This window comes from Grammomys surdaster, unplaced genomic scaffold (genome assembly GCF_004785775.1).
Source record: "Grammomys surdaster isolate TR1022 unplaced genomic scaffold, NIH_TR_1.0 125947, whole genome shotgun sequence".
NCBI classification, from domain to species: domain Eukaryota; kingdom Metazoa; phylum Chordata; class Mammalia; order Rodentia; family Muridae; genus Grammomys; species Grammomys surdaster.
Window position 1 is genome coordinate 2008877 of NW_021620769.1, and position 13014 is coordinate 2021890.

Below are 13014 nucleotides of genomic sequence, written 5' to 3' on the forward strand. Positions count from 1 at the left end.
GTATCCATATTTGTAAAATTTTAATACCAAGTATGATTTTATTTTAAAGAGTTCATCAGTCAGTCAGTCACCTTCTCATAATAGCAACTCGTGTGTCCCGAGGAAGTCTTCACATGCAAGGGACAGGAAGGGAAGCATGCGGAGAGCAGATGCGGAGGAACGAAAGGACAAAGGTACACTGCTTTATCACAGAAGATATGTGACATCTCTGACTGTTTCAAGTCCTAGACAGTATTTCTTCCCTTATTTGTAGTTTTGTTTTCTGCAGTTTTATGTATTCAAGTAAACTATAATCTGGAAATAATAAATGGAGAGTACCAGAAGTACTTCCTGTGAGTCAAACTGAGTGCTGTTCTGCTTAGCACGATGATGTCTGTGCTATACTGCTGCTTCCTGTACACGTGGATGGCCAGTGTTTCCATACTGTATATGCTGCCTGCCCACCAGTGTCTTAGTGGCCACCCTGAATTTCTCCTTGAGAGGGTGGGACAGTGCTTGTGTTCTAGTAGTGCTTCCATAGTGCAGAGTAGAGATGCTGGCAGTTTGAGTAGGTCGTCGAGAAGTCCTAGAGTACTCTTTTTTTAAATGGAAAGGTAGAAGTATAAGGTCTTTGTAAAAGGTACATTTATGTTTTTGGAATTCTGTTTTACTACAGTAGTAGTTTCTGCTGACTTTATAGGTACAGGGAAAAATTCATAGTATAAAACTTGGTATATGCAGAGTCTGAGATATCAGCCGGTGTATTGTTTCTATCCTGGATAAGAGGGGATTGGTGGATTGGGAAAAGACACTTAAAGTTGTTAAGCTGTTCACCTGCTGTTGTATAGTTGACATCGGAGAGAAATAGTGACAATGAGCTAAGACATTACTTGTATTTCTGTATTTAAATCCAACCGAAGGTTGATTCTGCCTTTTTTTTATTCTTGATCTGTTGCAGACTCTCCACGTGGCCATAGTCATGTGGATAAAAAACCCGAGCCAAGCACACTGGAGGTAAAGGTCTTATATTTAAAACTTTTGCTTACCTATTTGCTGTGCATGCATGGGTGTGTGCACACCATGGTGTGTATGCAGAGAGCAGAGAACAGTTTTATTTCCTGCTACGTGAGTCCCATGGATTGAGCTCAAGCCACTAGTGGCAGGCACCTTGGTTGCTGCACCATCCCACTAGTCCCAAAAGTTTTAAATGTTAGTTGCTTCTTGTTGTTTAATGCTGAGATAGCGTAGGAAGAAGAGGTTCAGTAATGAGATTGAAAGCATTTAGGTACTTTATAATTTAATGAAATAGAAAGACAGAAACTCGGATGCAGCTTGAGATCATTAATGTCTCATTACCTCCTCAGGTTACCTTACGGTGCCCGGTCTGAATAGTTGCGAAACAGTGTTTTCATGTTTACTTTTTTTTTTTTTTTTTTTTTTTTTTGGTTTATCAAGACAGGGTTTTCTCTGTAGAACTCTGGCTGTCCTGGAACTCACTCTGTAGACCAGGCTGGCCTCTGTCTCAGAGATCCGCCTGCTTCTACCTTCCAAATGCTGTGATTAAAGGCATGCGCTACCCTGTGGGGTCTTAATTTTCATCACTCTACAGAGTGAGGTTTGTAAAGGAGACTGTAAATGCTCTTGGAAGTCATACCCCAAATACAATCTCCCCAGTACTGTGACATAGCAAAGCACAGGCCAAGTTAAACGGGAGTGGGTTCTCTGTGAACTACCCAAAATGGAGGTCTCTTAATTACAGTGTGACTTTTCTTGCTCTCAAAGATCAGCGATGATAAATGTACAAGAGTTTCATCACCATCTAAGTCAAAGAAAGAGTCCCCATCTCCTATAGAACAAGTAAGTTTACTGGACTTGGCATGGGGGGGCACCCTTCTCGGGGTTTCTTTGCTCTGTATATGAAAACGTCAGTGTTGTAAATGGCAGAATTTATTTTTGATATGTGTGCCATTAAAATTTTTTTTATTAATTTATTCTACTTAGTCTAGAATGTTGTAAAATTTCCTGGAATATCATTTATAGCCACTCTTTGGCCATTTTTGTGCCATAATTTTGAGTTAAGTTTACAGTTGCTAACTTTTATGTTTGGCACCGTTGTTTATTTTTGTGCTGGTTCAGCAGAAAATAAAAAAGAACATTGAAAATTAGGTGCACTATCAATCACTGATGAATTATTCTATATCCATTTAAAAGGACCAGTAGTTTGCCAAGTAAATGAGCACACTTGACTATCAGCAGACATTTTGGTTCTTGGTCTAATGCTGTTGCCTCAACGTTGTGTTAGCAAAATGAATATACCCAAGTGCAGTTTTTAAATTTTTGTGTAAGAATCTTTTGGGGGAAAAAACCCAAAGACTTCTGTGATGGCAGTAGGCAAATTTGTTAATATGAAATGTGTTAACTTGTTATTCTTGGCCAGTGAGTGAACTCTTGAGACTGGCATGAATAATTAATTATATGCTTGGTTTTATAGTAGGGCCTTTTTTTCACTCAAGATAAATTTGTTACTAAAACGTGTGTCAAAGCGAAATAACTCATACTTTTCCTGCCGGCCGGCCCGCCCTCCGTCCCTCCCTTCCCCCCCCCCTCTCTCTTTCTCTTTCTTTCCTGCCATTCTTGAAGAAGCCAGCAGAACATATACCTTTGTCAAATCCAGCTCCCCTTCTAGTTTCTCCAGAAGTACATCTCACTCCTGCGGTGCCTTCTTTACCAGCCACTGTGCCAGCCTGGCCAAGTGAGCCTACAACTTTTGGACCAACAGGTTAGAAAAGAATTTGGAAAAATTTCCAACCAGTTAACAGTGCCTTTCAAATCAGAAGTTTTAAGTTCTTGAGTGAGATCTTGACCACAGCAGACTTAGGAATGTCGAGTTCTTAGCGCTTCTCGTGGTTCCAGAAGGACAAGTGCATGTTCATGGTGTTCATTGGGGTATGCTTTTATCGTGTGGGTCTGCCGACATTTGAGCCAGTTACCCCTCTTGTCAGATTGTTGTCTTTGGTTACTCAGCAATGACTGGTGGCACAGTTTGTGTTTCCTCAGTAGGCAGCACTGTTTATTGCATCTCCATTAGGACTCTTTACAAGGACTTTGCCTGAAACATTTTATTGGGGGAACTATAGTTAGAAGACATTGACTCGGCTTGTTTCCTGGATGGTTACTAAAGTACTTAAGGTTGCTTACTGTGCTCTGCCTTAGAAGGTGTATAAGTTGTGCAGTATTGTTCATTTACCACAAATATTTCTAGATGAAAATAACTTTGACTTTTTTTTTTTTAATAGTTTTTGTTTCTTTCCCTGTTTTTCTTAGGTATCCCTGCTCAGATTCCCATGTTGTCAGTGACACAGACCACTGGACCTGATGCTGCCGTGTCACCAGCGCATTTAACACCCTCTCCGGTTCCTGTGTCAATTCAGGCCGTTAACCAGCCCTTGATGCCTTTGCCTCAGACAATGAGCCTCTATCAAGACCCCCTCTATCCTGGGTTTCCGTGTAGTGAGAAGGGAGATCGAGCCATTGCACCACCTTATTCACTGTGTCAGACCGGCGAGGACCTGCCTAAAGGTGAGGGAGGCCGTCTCTAGCCTCCAGTTGCTGTTTCCCCAAAGTACACACGTGGTTAGTGAGAAAGACCACTGAAAGGGTACAGTGAGGAGCAGAGAGCTGATCATCTGAGTGGTCAGGCCTGTTTTAGCTTGGTCTTGGTGGAAAATGAGTTTTTGTTCCTCTTTGCTTTTTTGTTTTCTGTTTTTGTGTTTTGCTTTTTTTCCTTCCATAAATAACTTTGACAGCTTTGAAGTCATTTCTAAGCTTTAATTCATTTGTTAAAGAATTATTTATTTTAGGTATATGAGTACACTGTCACTGTCTTCAGACATACCAGAAGAGGGCATCAGATCCCCATTACGGATGGTTGTGAGCCACCAAGTGGTTGCTGGGAATTGAACTCAGGACCTTTGAAAGAGCAGCGGACAGTGCTTTTAACCACTGAGCCATCCAGCCCAAGCTTTAATTTGTTTTGTAGGCAGTGTCTCTCTATGTAGTTCAGGCTGGCCTGGAGCTTATATCCTGCCTCAGTCTCCTGGGTTCTAGTTTATAAGTATGCACTGCCTGCCAATACCTGATTTGATTTATGGGAATCTTACTATTTTTCCCAATGTTTTCATTTTGCAGTTCTTGAAACCACTACAGAGTATATGAAAAATACACTGTTCATCTGAATTTCTCCCAGATTGAATTTTAATCAGATAAACTAAGTTTAAGCTATTTGGGGACTTAGATGTTTATGCAGAGGAAAGTGTAGCAGACCTGAAATTGCCTGCTAGTAACTGCCTGTGTTTTGTTATGTTTCTATTTTTGTGTTTTACTGGACAGACAATACAGCAGGAAAATGTCTTTAGAGCTTTAATAGTTGATGTTGGCAGAAAGTAAAGGTTATGTAATTTTAGTGAAAAATTATTTTTTTTTTCAGATAAGAACATTCTTCGGTTCTTCTTCAATCTTGGTGTAAAGGTATTTACATCTGATCTTTTTAAAGTTAACCTCATTACTGTAAATAGTAAAATTTAAAATATTTAACTCCTAATTGGTAATTTAAGGTTTACTAAATGGTCCCTTTTATGTTTGGTAATAGTATAGGTTGTAGTTTTTGCTTGCTTTTTCTTTTAATTGATAATAGTTTGGCCTTGGAATATATGAAGGGGCAAACCAAGTTCCTGGACTATTGTTCATGGGATGTCCTTGATGGGGGAGTTAGAAGAAAGATCTTTTTGAAGTTGTACTTTAGAAAACTTAGGTCTTTCGTCCTGTATAAGCCATTGGGTGTTTCTGAAGCCTCCTAGTCTTTATTATGCAAACCTGCCCCTGATTGGAGGGAATGAAAGCCTTGCTCTGTAAGGTGGGGACATTGCTCATTAGCATAGCAGAGTTGGGGCTGTGGGAAGTGGCTAACAGAAAAATAGCTTTTTTTTAGAAAGGCCGCATGTTCTGTCTTTGACAGGAATTCATTTCTGTCTTTTCTAGAAACATGGAATAAACATCAGGTACCCCAATCTTGTAGCCCGCTTCAGAAAGCCATATACTGTATTCCGGTGCCTGATTATATTTACCTTATAAATATATAAGGTATAATTCAGTGTCTGATTACGACCCTAGATCATGCTGGATTTTTTCATAATTTGATTTTTTAGTTGAATACAAAGGAAGGATTTAAAGCATTTGTTTTTCATCCTTATCCTCTGTTAAGAGGTCTGATACGTTAATCCTTGGCTATTGGAATACTTTGAGGACTCCTAGTTAATGAGCCCTGTTGGAGACTGTGTCTTGTTTGAGCATTTTTGAGCAGGCTAGTGAGTGGGGCTAGCTAAATTCTCAGTGGCTAAGATGATGATGCTTCCTGTTAATCTGAGTCGGACCAGCACGAAGGGAACAGGGTCAGGAAGCGATGACTTGATTCCAGCTCTTTTCATGTTGGCTACCACTGTGATCCTGTAGTATGTTTTTATATGCACGAGAGACTTAAGCTTAAATGCCTTCAGAAAGACAGCTTTTTAACTTCTTGTATTTCTGTTTATTTTGTGCTTTTTTTTTTTTTTGTCTTGTCTTTCAGGCATATAGTTGTCCTATGTGGGCCCCACATTCTTACCTGTATCCTCTGCACCAGGCATACATGGCAGCCTGCAGGATGTACCCAAAGGTCCCTATTCCTGTATATCCTCAGAATACTTGGTTTCAAGAAGCCCCTCCTGCTCAGAGTGAAAGTGACTGTCCTTGCACTGATGCCCACTACTCTATGCACCCTGAGGCCAGTGTTAATGGTCAGATGCCACAGGCAGAGATTGGACCGCCTGCATTTTCTTCACCTCTGGTTATCCCTCCATCTCAGGTGTCTGAAGGTCATGGTCAATTGTCTTACCAACCTGAACTGGAGTCTGAGAACCCAGGGCAACTTATTCATGCTGAATATGAAGAGTCACTTAGTGGCAAGAACATGTATCCACAACAGTCCTTTGGGCCTAACCCATTTTTAGGTCCTGTTCCCATTGCACCTCCTTTCTTCCCTCATGTTTGGTATGGGTATCCTTTTCAGGGATTCGTAGAAAATCCTGTAATGAGGCAAAATATTGTCCTGCCCCCTGATGATAAAGGAGAGTTGGATTTGCCTTTGGAAAATCTAGATCTGTCTAAAGAATGTGATTCTGTCTCAGCAGTAGATGAGTTCCCAGAAGCCAGAGTTGAAGGTGCACATTCTCTCTCGGAAGCAAGTGTGAGCAGCAAGCATGAAGGCCGAGTGGAACAGTCATCCCAGACACGAAAGGCAGACATAGACTTGGCTTCAGGTTCTTCTGGAGTAGAAGGAAAGGCTCATCCACCCACTCAGATTCTAAACAGAGAGAGAGAAACTGTGTCTGCTGAACCTGAGCCTAAGAGGACCATTCAAAGTCTGAAAGAAAAACCAGAGAAAGTAAAAGATCCCAAGACTGCTGCTGATGTGGTCAGCTCGGGGGCCAACTCTGTGGATAGATTGCAAAGACTAAAAGAAGAGAGTTCAGAAGATGAAAATGAAGTGTCTAATATTTTGAGAAGTGGCAGATCCAAGCAATTTTATAATCAAACTTACGGAAGCAGGAAGTACAAAAGTGATTGGGGCTCTTCTGGTCGAGGTGGCTATCAACATGTGAGAGGAGAGGAGTCCTGGAAAGGGCAGCCCAACCGAAGCCGGGATGAAGGTTATCAGTACCATCGACATGTTAGAGGACGCCCATACAGGGGAGATAGGAGGAGATCAGGGATGGGAGATGGCCACAGGGGACAACACACTTAACGGTTAGTTATTGCTCATGTTGTAGAGCTGTAGCCTTTTCTTAGGAATATTTCTGAAGGCTTTAAAATCATTACAATAAAAACCCAAATTGGAACTATCTCCTCCCCTCCCCTTTACCCTTAATTCCTATTCTGATGAGACTTTGAACATGAGTTCAAGGGGCAGATGAATTTTTGGCATTGTGGTTTTTCTTACTCAGAATCTGTTTATTGGGTTACTGACCCCATAAAAAGTAAACGTGACTTTAAGTATTTTTTTATAAACAGCTCAATATAAAACATAGACAGTGTTTGATTTTTTTCCTTGTGTAAGTTTGATTTAAAAACGTTGGAAATGTGTACTTTTTAGTGTTTACTAAAGTGATAAGAAAATAAAGCATTCAATACACTATAGATTCCAAAACATAACATTGCACCAAATAGAAATGTATATTTTATTATGCAATGCCTTAGTCATAAACTGGGCTCAAACAATCCTCAGCCTAAAACACTGTTGTCTTTTAATATGCTTCCAACCCAAAGGCCTTTCATCTCAGTATCTGTCAAACTTGAATAACGTCTTCTCTTTACTATTACACACGAGGCAGCCTATTAACCTGTGTCTTAGAATCGTTGTATATAGTTCTTTTAATATCCATAGGGTATATTTTTGAATTTTTTGGTGAGTATTTGTTGAATTTGAGATAGCATACAATAGATGTTTAAGAAATAGTAGGAAGTCCGGTGAGACGGCTGTTTCCATCAAGAACTCCTAGCACTGCTGTAAATATCATGGTGCCTACTCGAAGGGAATGTAGATGCTATGCATTTTGGAAATAATCTGCATCTGTTAAAACTGCAGAAGTTTTTTAATGCCACTTTAACACTAATGCACTGATAGATTCTAAATATTTTGTGAGAAATGTTGAAATGTTTAACCTGATAGGCTTCTCTATAAAAGAGTGTTTTGTTTTCTCCCTGCACCATGAGCTGTGTTTATCACTTTACAGTTGCATGTTCTACTTGTCATAGCTGGAATTATTGTATTAAAAGAACATGGTTGTGATTCGTAGTTCTTCTCTAGAGGATGCTGCTAGAACGTGGTTTTACTTTGCATTTTGTAGCTCTTTCCCCGTCAGTGCTGTGTCCGGTCCTGCTTCTTCCAGTCCGCAGTACTCACTAGAGGCTCCTTCGCATGTTGCACTCTGTTCTCATTTGGAGATTGGACTCTGACGAGTTAGCACAGTATTCTCTCCTCTGTGGTACTTCGTAAAACTAACTGTACTTTGTATTTCTTATTTGTACATATCAGTGTGAGAAATCTACCTTTTTTATGTTGCAATTACTTGTGATCAGGCAGGCAGCTTGAGTGCTATGCAAATAGTAGGTAGTATGGTGGTGATTTTCTTTGCATGTTGTGTGTGATATACCTAGCCAGAAATAGATGTGGCTTTTGTTTTGGGGGGCAAGTTACTTTTAAAAGCAAATACAATTCACTTGAATTTGACAAACTGAAGCAGACAAGTTTTCTTGGTCCTCTGATAACTTGGGATGTTTGGCTGTCAGCTAGGCTCAGTGAAGCTGCACTGTACTGTAATGATGGTATTTACCTCTGTGCTGTTTTAATTACCCTCATGTCTGTAACTGCTGATTTGAGTAGTGATTAGCATTTAGAGATTTTGTAATGTAGGGCTTTAGAGAGCACTTTGAAAGATAACATTTTATTATGATGGTGCTAGGTAAAAAAATTTATAGCATGGGATGTGAAGAAAAAAATTGAGAACCCATTGAAAGGAATTTGTTGTCTGCTTCTAAGCTAGAGTGGTTGTAAAGGTTCCGCTCTGCTAGTGCTTCAGTATCCGTGGCTGAATTATGGATAAGAACTCTAGAGGGTCTTCTGTTTATTTAGTCCCTGCTTTTTATGTAGAATTGGTTTTATCTAATAGTTTTAGTATGGAAATCGCCTTTTGATATAATAAGCCAGATTTTAGAAATTTGATGTTTGGTCTCAGGAGCTCAAAAGAAGTAGCTTTTTTCAGTGTCTTTTGTATTACTGATTTGGGAAATGTTGAAAGATTGGACAGGGAAGAAAGAATAGCGCTTGTGTCCTCATGATCACTGTCTTACCTTAGTGACAGTCAGTACTTTATAGCTCCTGAGGGAAACCAATCAACTTCTGTTTTCCCACCTGACCTCCAGGGCATGATGGATCAGTGATCAAAGAATTGTAGCCTGTGGTACTTTGTTTTTGACCCCTTGAATAGAACTCTGACTTTTATAGTTTTAAAATGATCAATCTTTGTATGAAGGTCAGTTTTGTTTCTTTAGGTATCAGAGGATTTTGCCTTATCCTGAGGTCAGACTAGGGCCAAGCAAGCTTTTTCCTTCACATGAACTGTCATATTGTATTTTGACCTCTTTTTTCTACAGGAGAAAAGAAAGAGAAAAATGACAGCTGGAAGTCCTTTGTATTGGCACATGATAAATCTTGATGATGGGCTAGATTCTGAACAGATGCTTCCACTGACCGAAGCTCATGTGTTTAGTGTAGGTGCTGTAGTTGGAGTAGGCCCCACCTCTGCTCCTTTCAGTGTTGTTGCTGTTCAAGTTACTTCCTCTCAGACATCCTCCATTCTTGCCCCACACACTCGTTGGCAGCAGAATGCTGGCAGCTTGTGACCCTCATGTTGTTTCCTGTAAGTCTGTTTCATGGCAGGGCTCATACCTGCCTTAGCCTGACAGGAGTAGGTTTTCCGAAACCCACTGTGCTGAGACAGTTCATGTGATGCAAACTATTTCTTGGAGTGTGGTGTTTTCTTTGGCCCAAGGGTAAACTAAGATGCCTGTGAACTGCAAACTTGCTTATGATTGACTTGGTGCAATACAGTTCCTTTCTAAACAGTTTCTGGTTTAGAGAATACTCAGCCATCCTGGAAACTAGCAATATTTATTTTGCCTCGTTTATTTTACCTTCAGTTTTCGATGAAGTGAAGGTTTTCCTTCACTTAGGGTACTTAGCAAGGTCTATTCTAGTGTAGCTGAAGAGGAAAGCTATACTGTTTCTGTTTACTGTATTTTGTTCCTTTTTTTAAATGTCTAATTGCTTTTTTAAAATCTTCACAATGGCTCACTTGAGCATATCAATTTGAAAGAACTAAGATTTTTTCCTACTTAATGTCAGCCATTGGCTCTCCCGAAAATTGGGACTGTTTTTTGTTTTTGTTTTTGTTTCCCCTTTCCCTAAAATTATAAGTTTAGAGAATCTTGTAAGAGTGGTGGGTGCATGTCTTAATGCTGAGAAGCAGCAGCTTTGGGGTTGAATTTACTTGAATGGTTTAAGAAAAATTGCATTGTTACAAAGCTAGAAAAAATTTACGTATGAAAAATGATCCTAGCCTTACACTGAGTACAGTAATACTTATAAGCATGTGAAGATGTGATCCTTTGTGATGTTACTTGTAAAAACATATATACATATCTATACATATCTTTTGAAGTGTTGAAAGGAATAGTACTTTATATTCTTTATCATACCACTTTTGTAAGTGTTGAATATATTGCTGTTTATTTTTCTATGTTCTGTTTCGTAGCCTTAAGACGTGTTTCAAACGATCTGAATGTATAAAACAAGTCAATGCCCTACATGGTGTGATGCTGCATTATATATACAACCGTGTGCATATATTAAATTCTGTCTGTCAATTCTGCTTGGGATTTTTTGGTCTTTGGGTAACCCAATATATCACATGTAAATCTGAGGATGAATCTTAGTAAACTCTTGAAAATGACATGGTTTCCATGTATTTTTCATGCTAGAAGATAATTACAGTAGAGGCAACTCAAAGTGGGATTTATACCTATGGGTGCTGTTTGCCTATTAAGCATTGCAAAAGTTAGACCAGGTCATGGTGCTAGTCTGGTGGAGTCGTACCTAATTTCAATCAATGTAGGTGGCTTTACAAAGGCCCATCCCTTTCAGCACACTGAAGCAGGGATGCAGAGTACCTAGGCAGTCGTTGGTTAAGGGACTTCCCCCAAAGGTAAAGGAATGTGTTTTCTAAAGACTGCATGAATTGGAAACTGTTTTCAGATACACTGAAGTACTATGAAACCTGTTTGCTTTTTGCAGTCCTGGGAATTAAAGTACAGACTGTCCATTTTAGGCAGGCGGTCTACTTTGAATTATATCCCTGGCTCTGAAAACACAAACTTCTTAAGTACATGTCCGTCATAAAGTAATTGACTCAAGAATAATCATTTTCCTTAAATTATGAACTTTTTCAGAAACTGGTTTTCTCAGAAGTAGACCTGAAAGTGCTGCTTATTTAGTGCAAGTACTTGAGAGAAACTGATCTCAGTATAGGCAGCAAGCTATATGAGGCTTTTTTTTCAGATTTATTTTTTCCTTAAATAAGTGCACATGAATGACTTTGCATGAGTGCAGGTGCCCTTTGAGGCCATTTTTCCTGGAGGTAGAATTAAAGGCAAGTAAATCAGCCGGACATGGGCACCAGGAACAGTGCTACAAGGCCAGGAGTGTGCTTTGTTTTTGACAGTTCATATCCCTTGCTTGAAACTCAAATACTACCTGCCTCTGCTTCAGTGCAGAAGTCAAGTCTTGTGCATCTGACCTAATATGCACTCTTGTGGTGTGTGTGCGCACTCATATAAAGTAATGTTTTTAAAAAATGGGGTATTGGTGAAGGAACTGGGACCTCATTGGTGCCCATTTTCTTTTTTTTTTTTTAAGGTTTATTCCATGTATATGAGTACACTGTTGCTGTCTTCAGACACACAAGAAGAGGGCATCAGATCCCATTACAGACAGTTGTGAGCCACCACTTTGTGGTTGCTGGGGATTGAATTTAGGACCTCTGGATGAGCAGTCAGTGCCCTTAACTGCTGAACCATCTCCAGCCCCAAATCATTTTTAATCCAATATATTTTAGTAATATTCTTTCCAGTTCTATTCTGGTTCTCCCTACATCTAAATTTTTTATTATCTAAAAATTAAATCTAATTAAATTATCTAAATTTAAATTTAGATATCTAAATTTTTGTTCTTCCAAACAAAAACTGAAAAAATTCAAGAGCTTCAGTAACAAAAATGTCTCCCTGGCATGTGGCTGACATACCAGTGGCACTGAATTGGAGACAATACTTTCCCTTTCCCAGCAGGTGTCCATACCTCACGTAGGACTGTGTGCTCTATAAAATCTCACTCTGCACACTGACCAGTTGTGGGTGTCAGCTAATTATTCACTGGGGAAAGCCCTGATAAGGGGTGGAGCAACGCAGTGATCTGTAACAGTAGGTTATTACGAGTTACTTTACTGTTTTCCTTTAGCAGAATAATCAAGTTTCCCCCTAGGTCTCATTGTGCAGGGATGTGCATGGTGAAAGGAACTGATGGCGAACGTGCACGAATATACACACAAATAAAACATGGTTATTCCTGTAACATTTGCTCCACTACTGCACCGGTATATTTGACAGGTGGTCCCTGTTGGAGGTTGTCAGGTTTGCAGTTGGAGGATGCTACTTTTCTCGGATGGTAATGCAGAGTACCTTCCAGCACCCTGAACACTAGTCAGTAGGGGTGAAACTTATAGTTGGGCACCAGCTCAATTTCTACATGCTTCTGTTACAGGTGGTAGGTATCTCAGCAATAGAGCCTTTTCTTCCCTTGTACAGAGTAGCCAATGGCAATAGCCTTTGATGTTGGGGAGGGGTATATATGGGGACCCCTTTGGTTTTTGATTTTTATTTTTTGAGACATGGTTTCTCAGTTGTAACTTTGGTTGTCCTGGAACTTGCTCTGTAGACCAGGCTGGCCTTGAATGCAGTTTGCCTGCCTTTGCCTCCCAAGTACTGGGATTAAAAACTTGTACCATTACCACCTAGCTTATAGGGACCCTTTGGCCAATAGCTCAATTGTTCTGGCACTGGAGGTTTTACTTGGTGGCATATCTAGTTGGGGTACTGTCTCATAAGGTAACTATTATTTTTACATATGTGTGTTTTAGAAAGCAGCTACAATAGTAGCCATATGGCGTTGCACTCTGCCACTGAGCCATCTCTTCAGCACTACTATGTGGGTCTTCTGAGAATGAGTTGACTGAGCTATCCAGATGAGGTTGAGGGTAGGGAGGAAGGAGAACACTTCTAATCAGTTGTGTGCTAGGGGGTTGTCCAGGTTAATAGAGAAGCCACAAGGTG

The 13014-nt window shown here is 40.0% G+C and overlaps 1 protein-coding gene across 2 annotated transcripts in view; it reads left to right on the forward strand.

The window, feature by feature from the left end:
• Nucleotides 1-10583, forward strand: part of Otud4 (OTU deubiquitinase 4) — a 44711-nt gene extending 34128 nt beyond the window's left edge. For both annotated transcript variants that reach the window (XM_028753385.1, XM_028753384.1), the window contains exons 15-21: nt 50-173; nt 938-993; nt 1762-1836; nt 2620-2758; nt 3304-3558; nt 4466-4506; nt 5603-10583. In XM_028753385.1, the coding sequence (XP_028609218.1) occupies nt 50-173; nt 938-993; nt 1762-1836; nt 2620-2758; nt 3304-3558; nt 4466-4506; nt 5603-6817 (1905 nt within the window). In that variant the 3' untranslated portion in view covers nt 6818-10583. The remainder of the gene's footprint in view (nt 1-49; nt 174-937; nt 994-1761; nt 1837-2619; nt 2759-3303; nt 3559-4465; nt 4507-5602) is intronic.
• The last annotated feature ends 2431 nt before the right edge of the window (nt 10584-13014 follow it).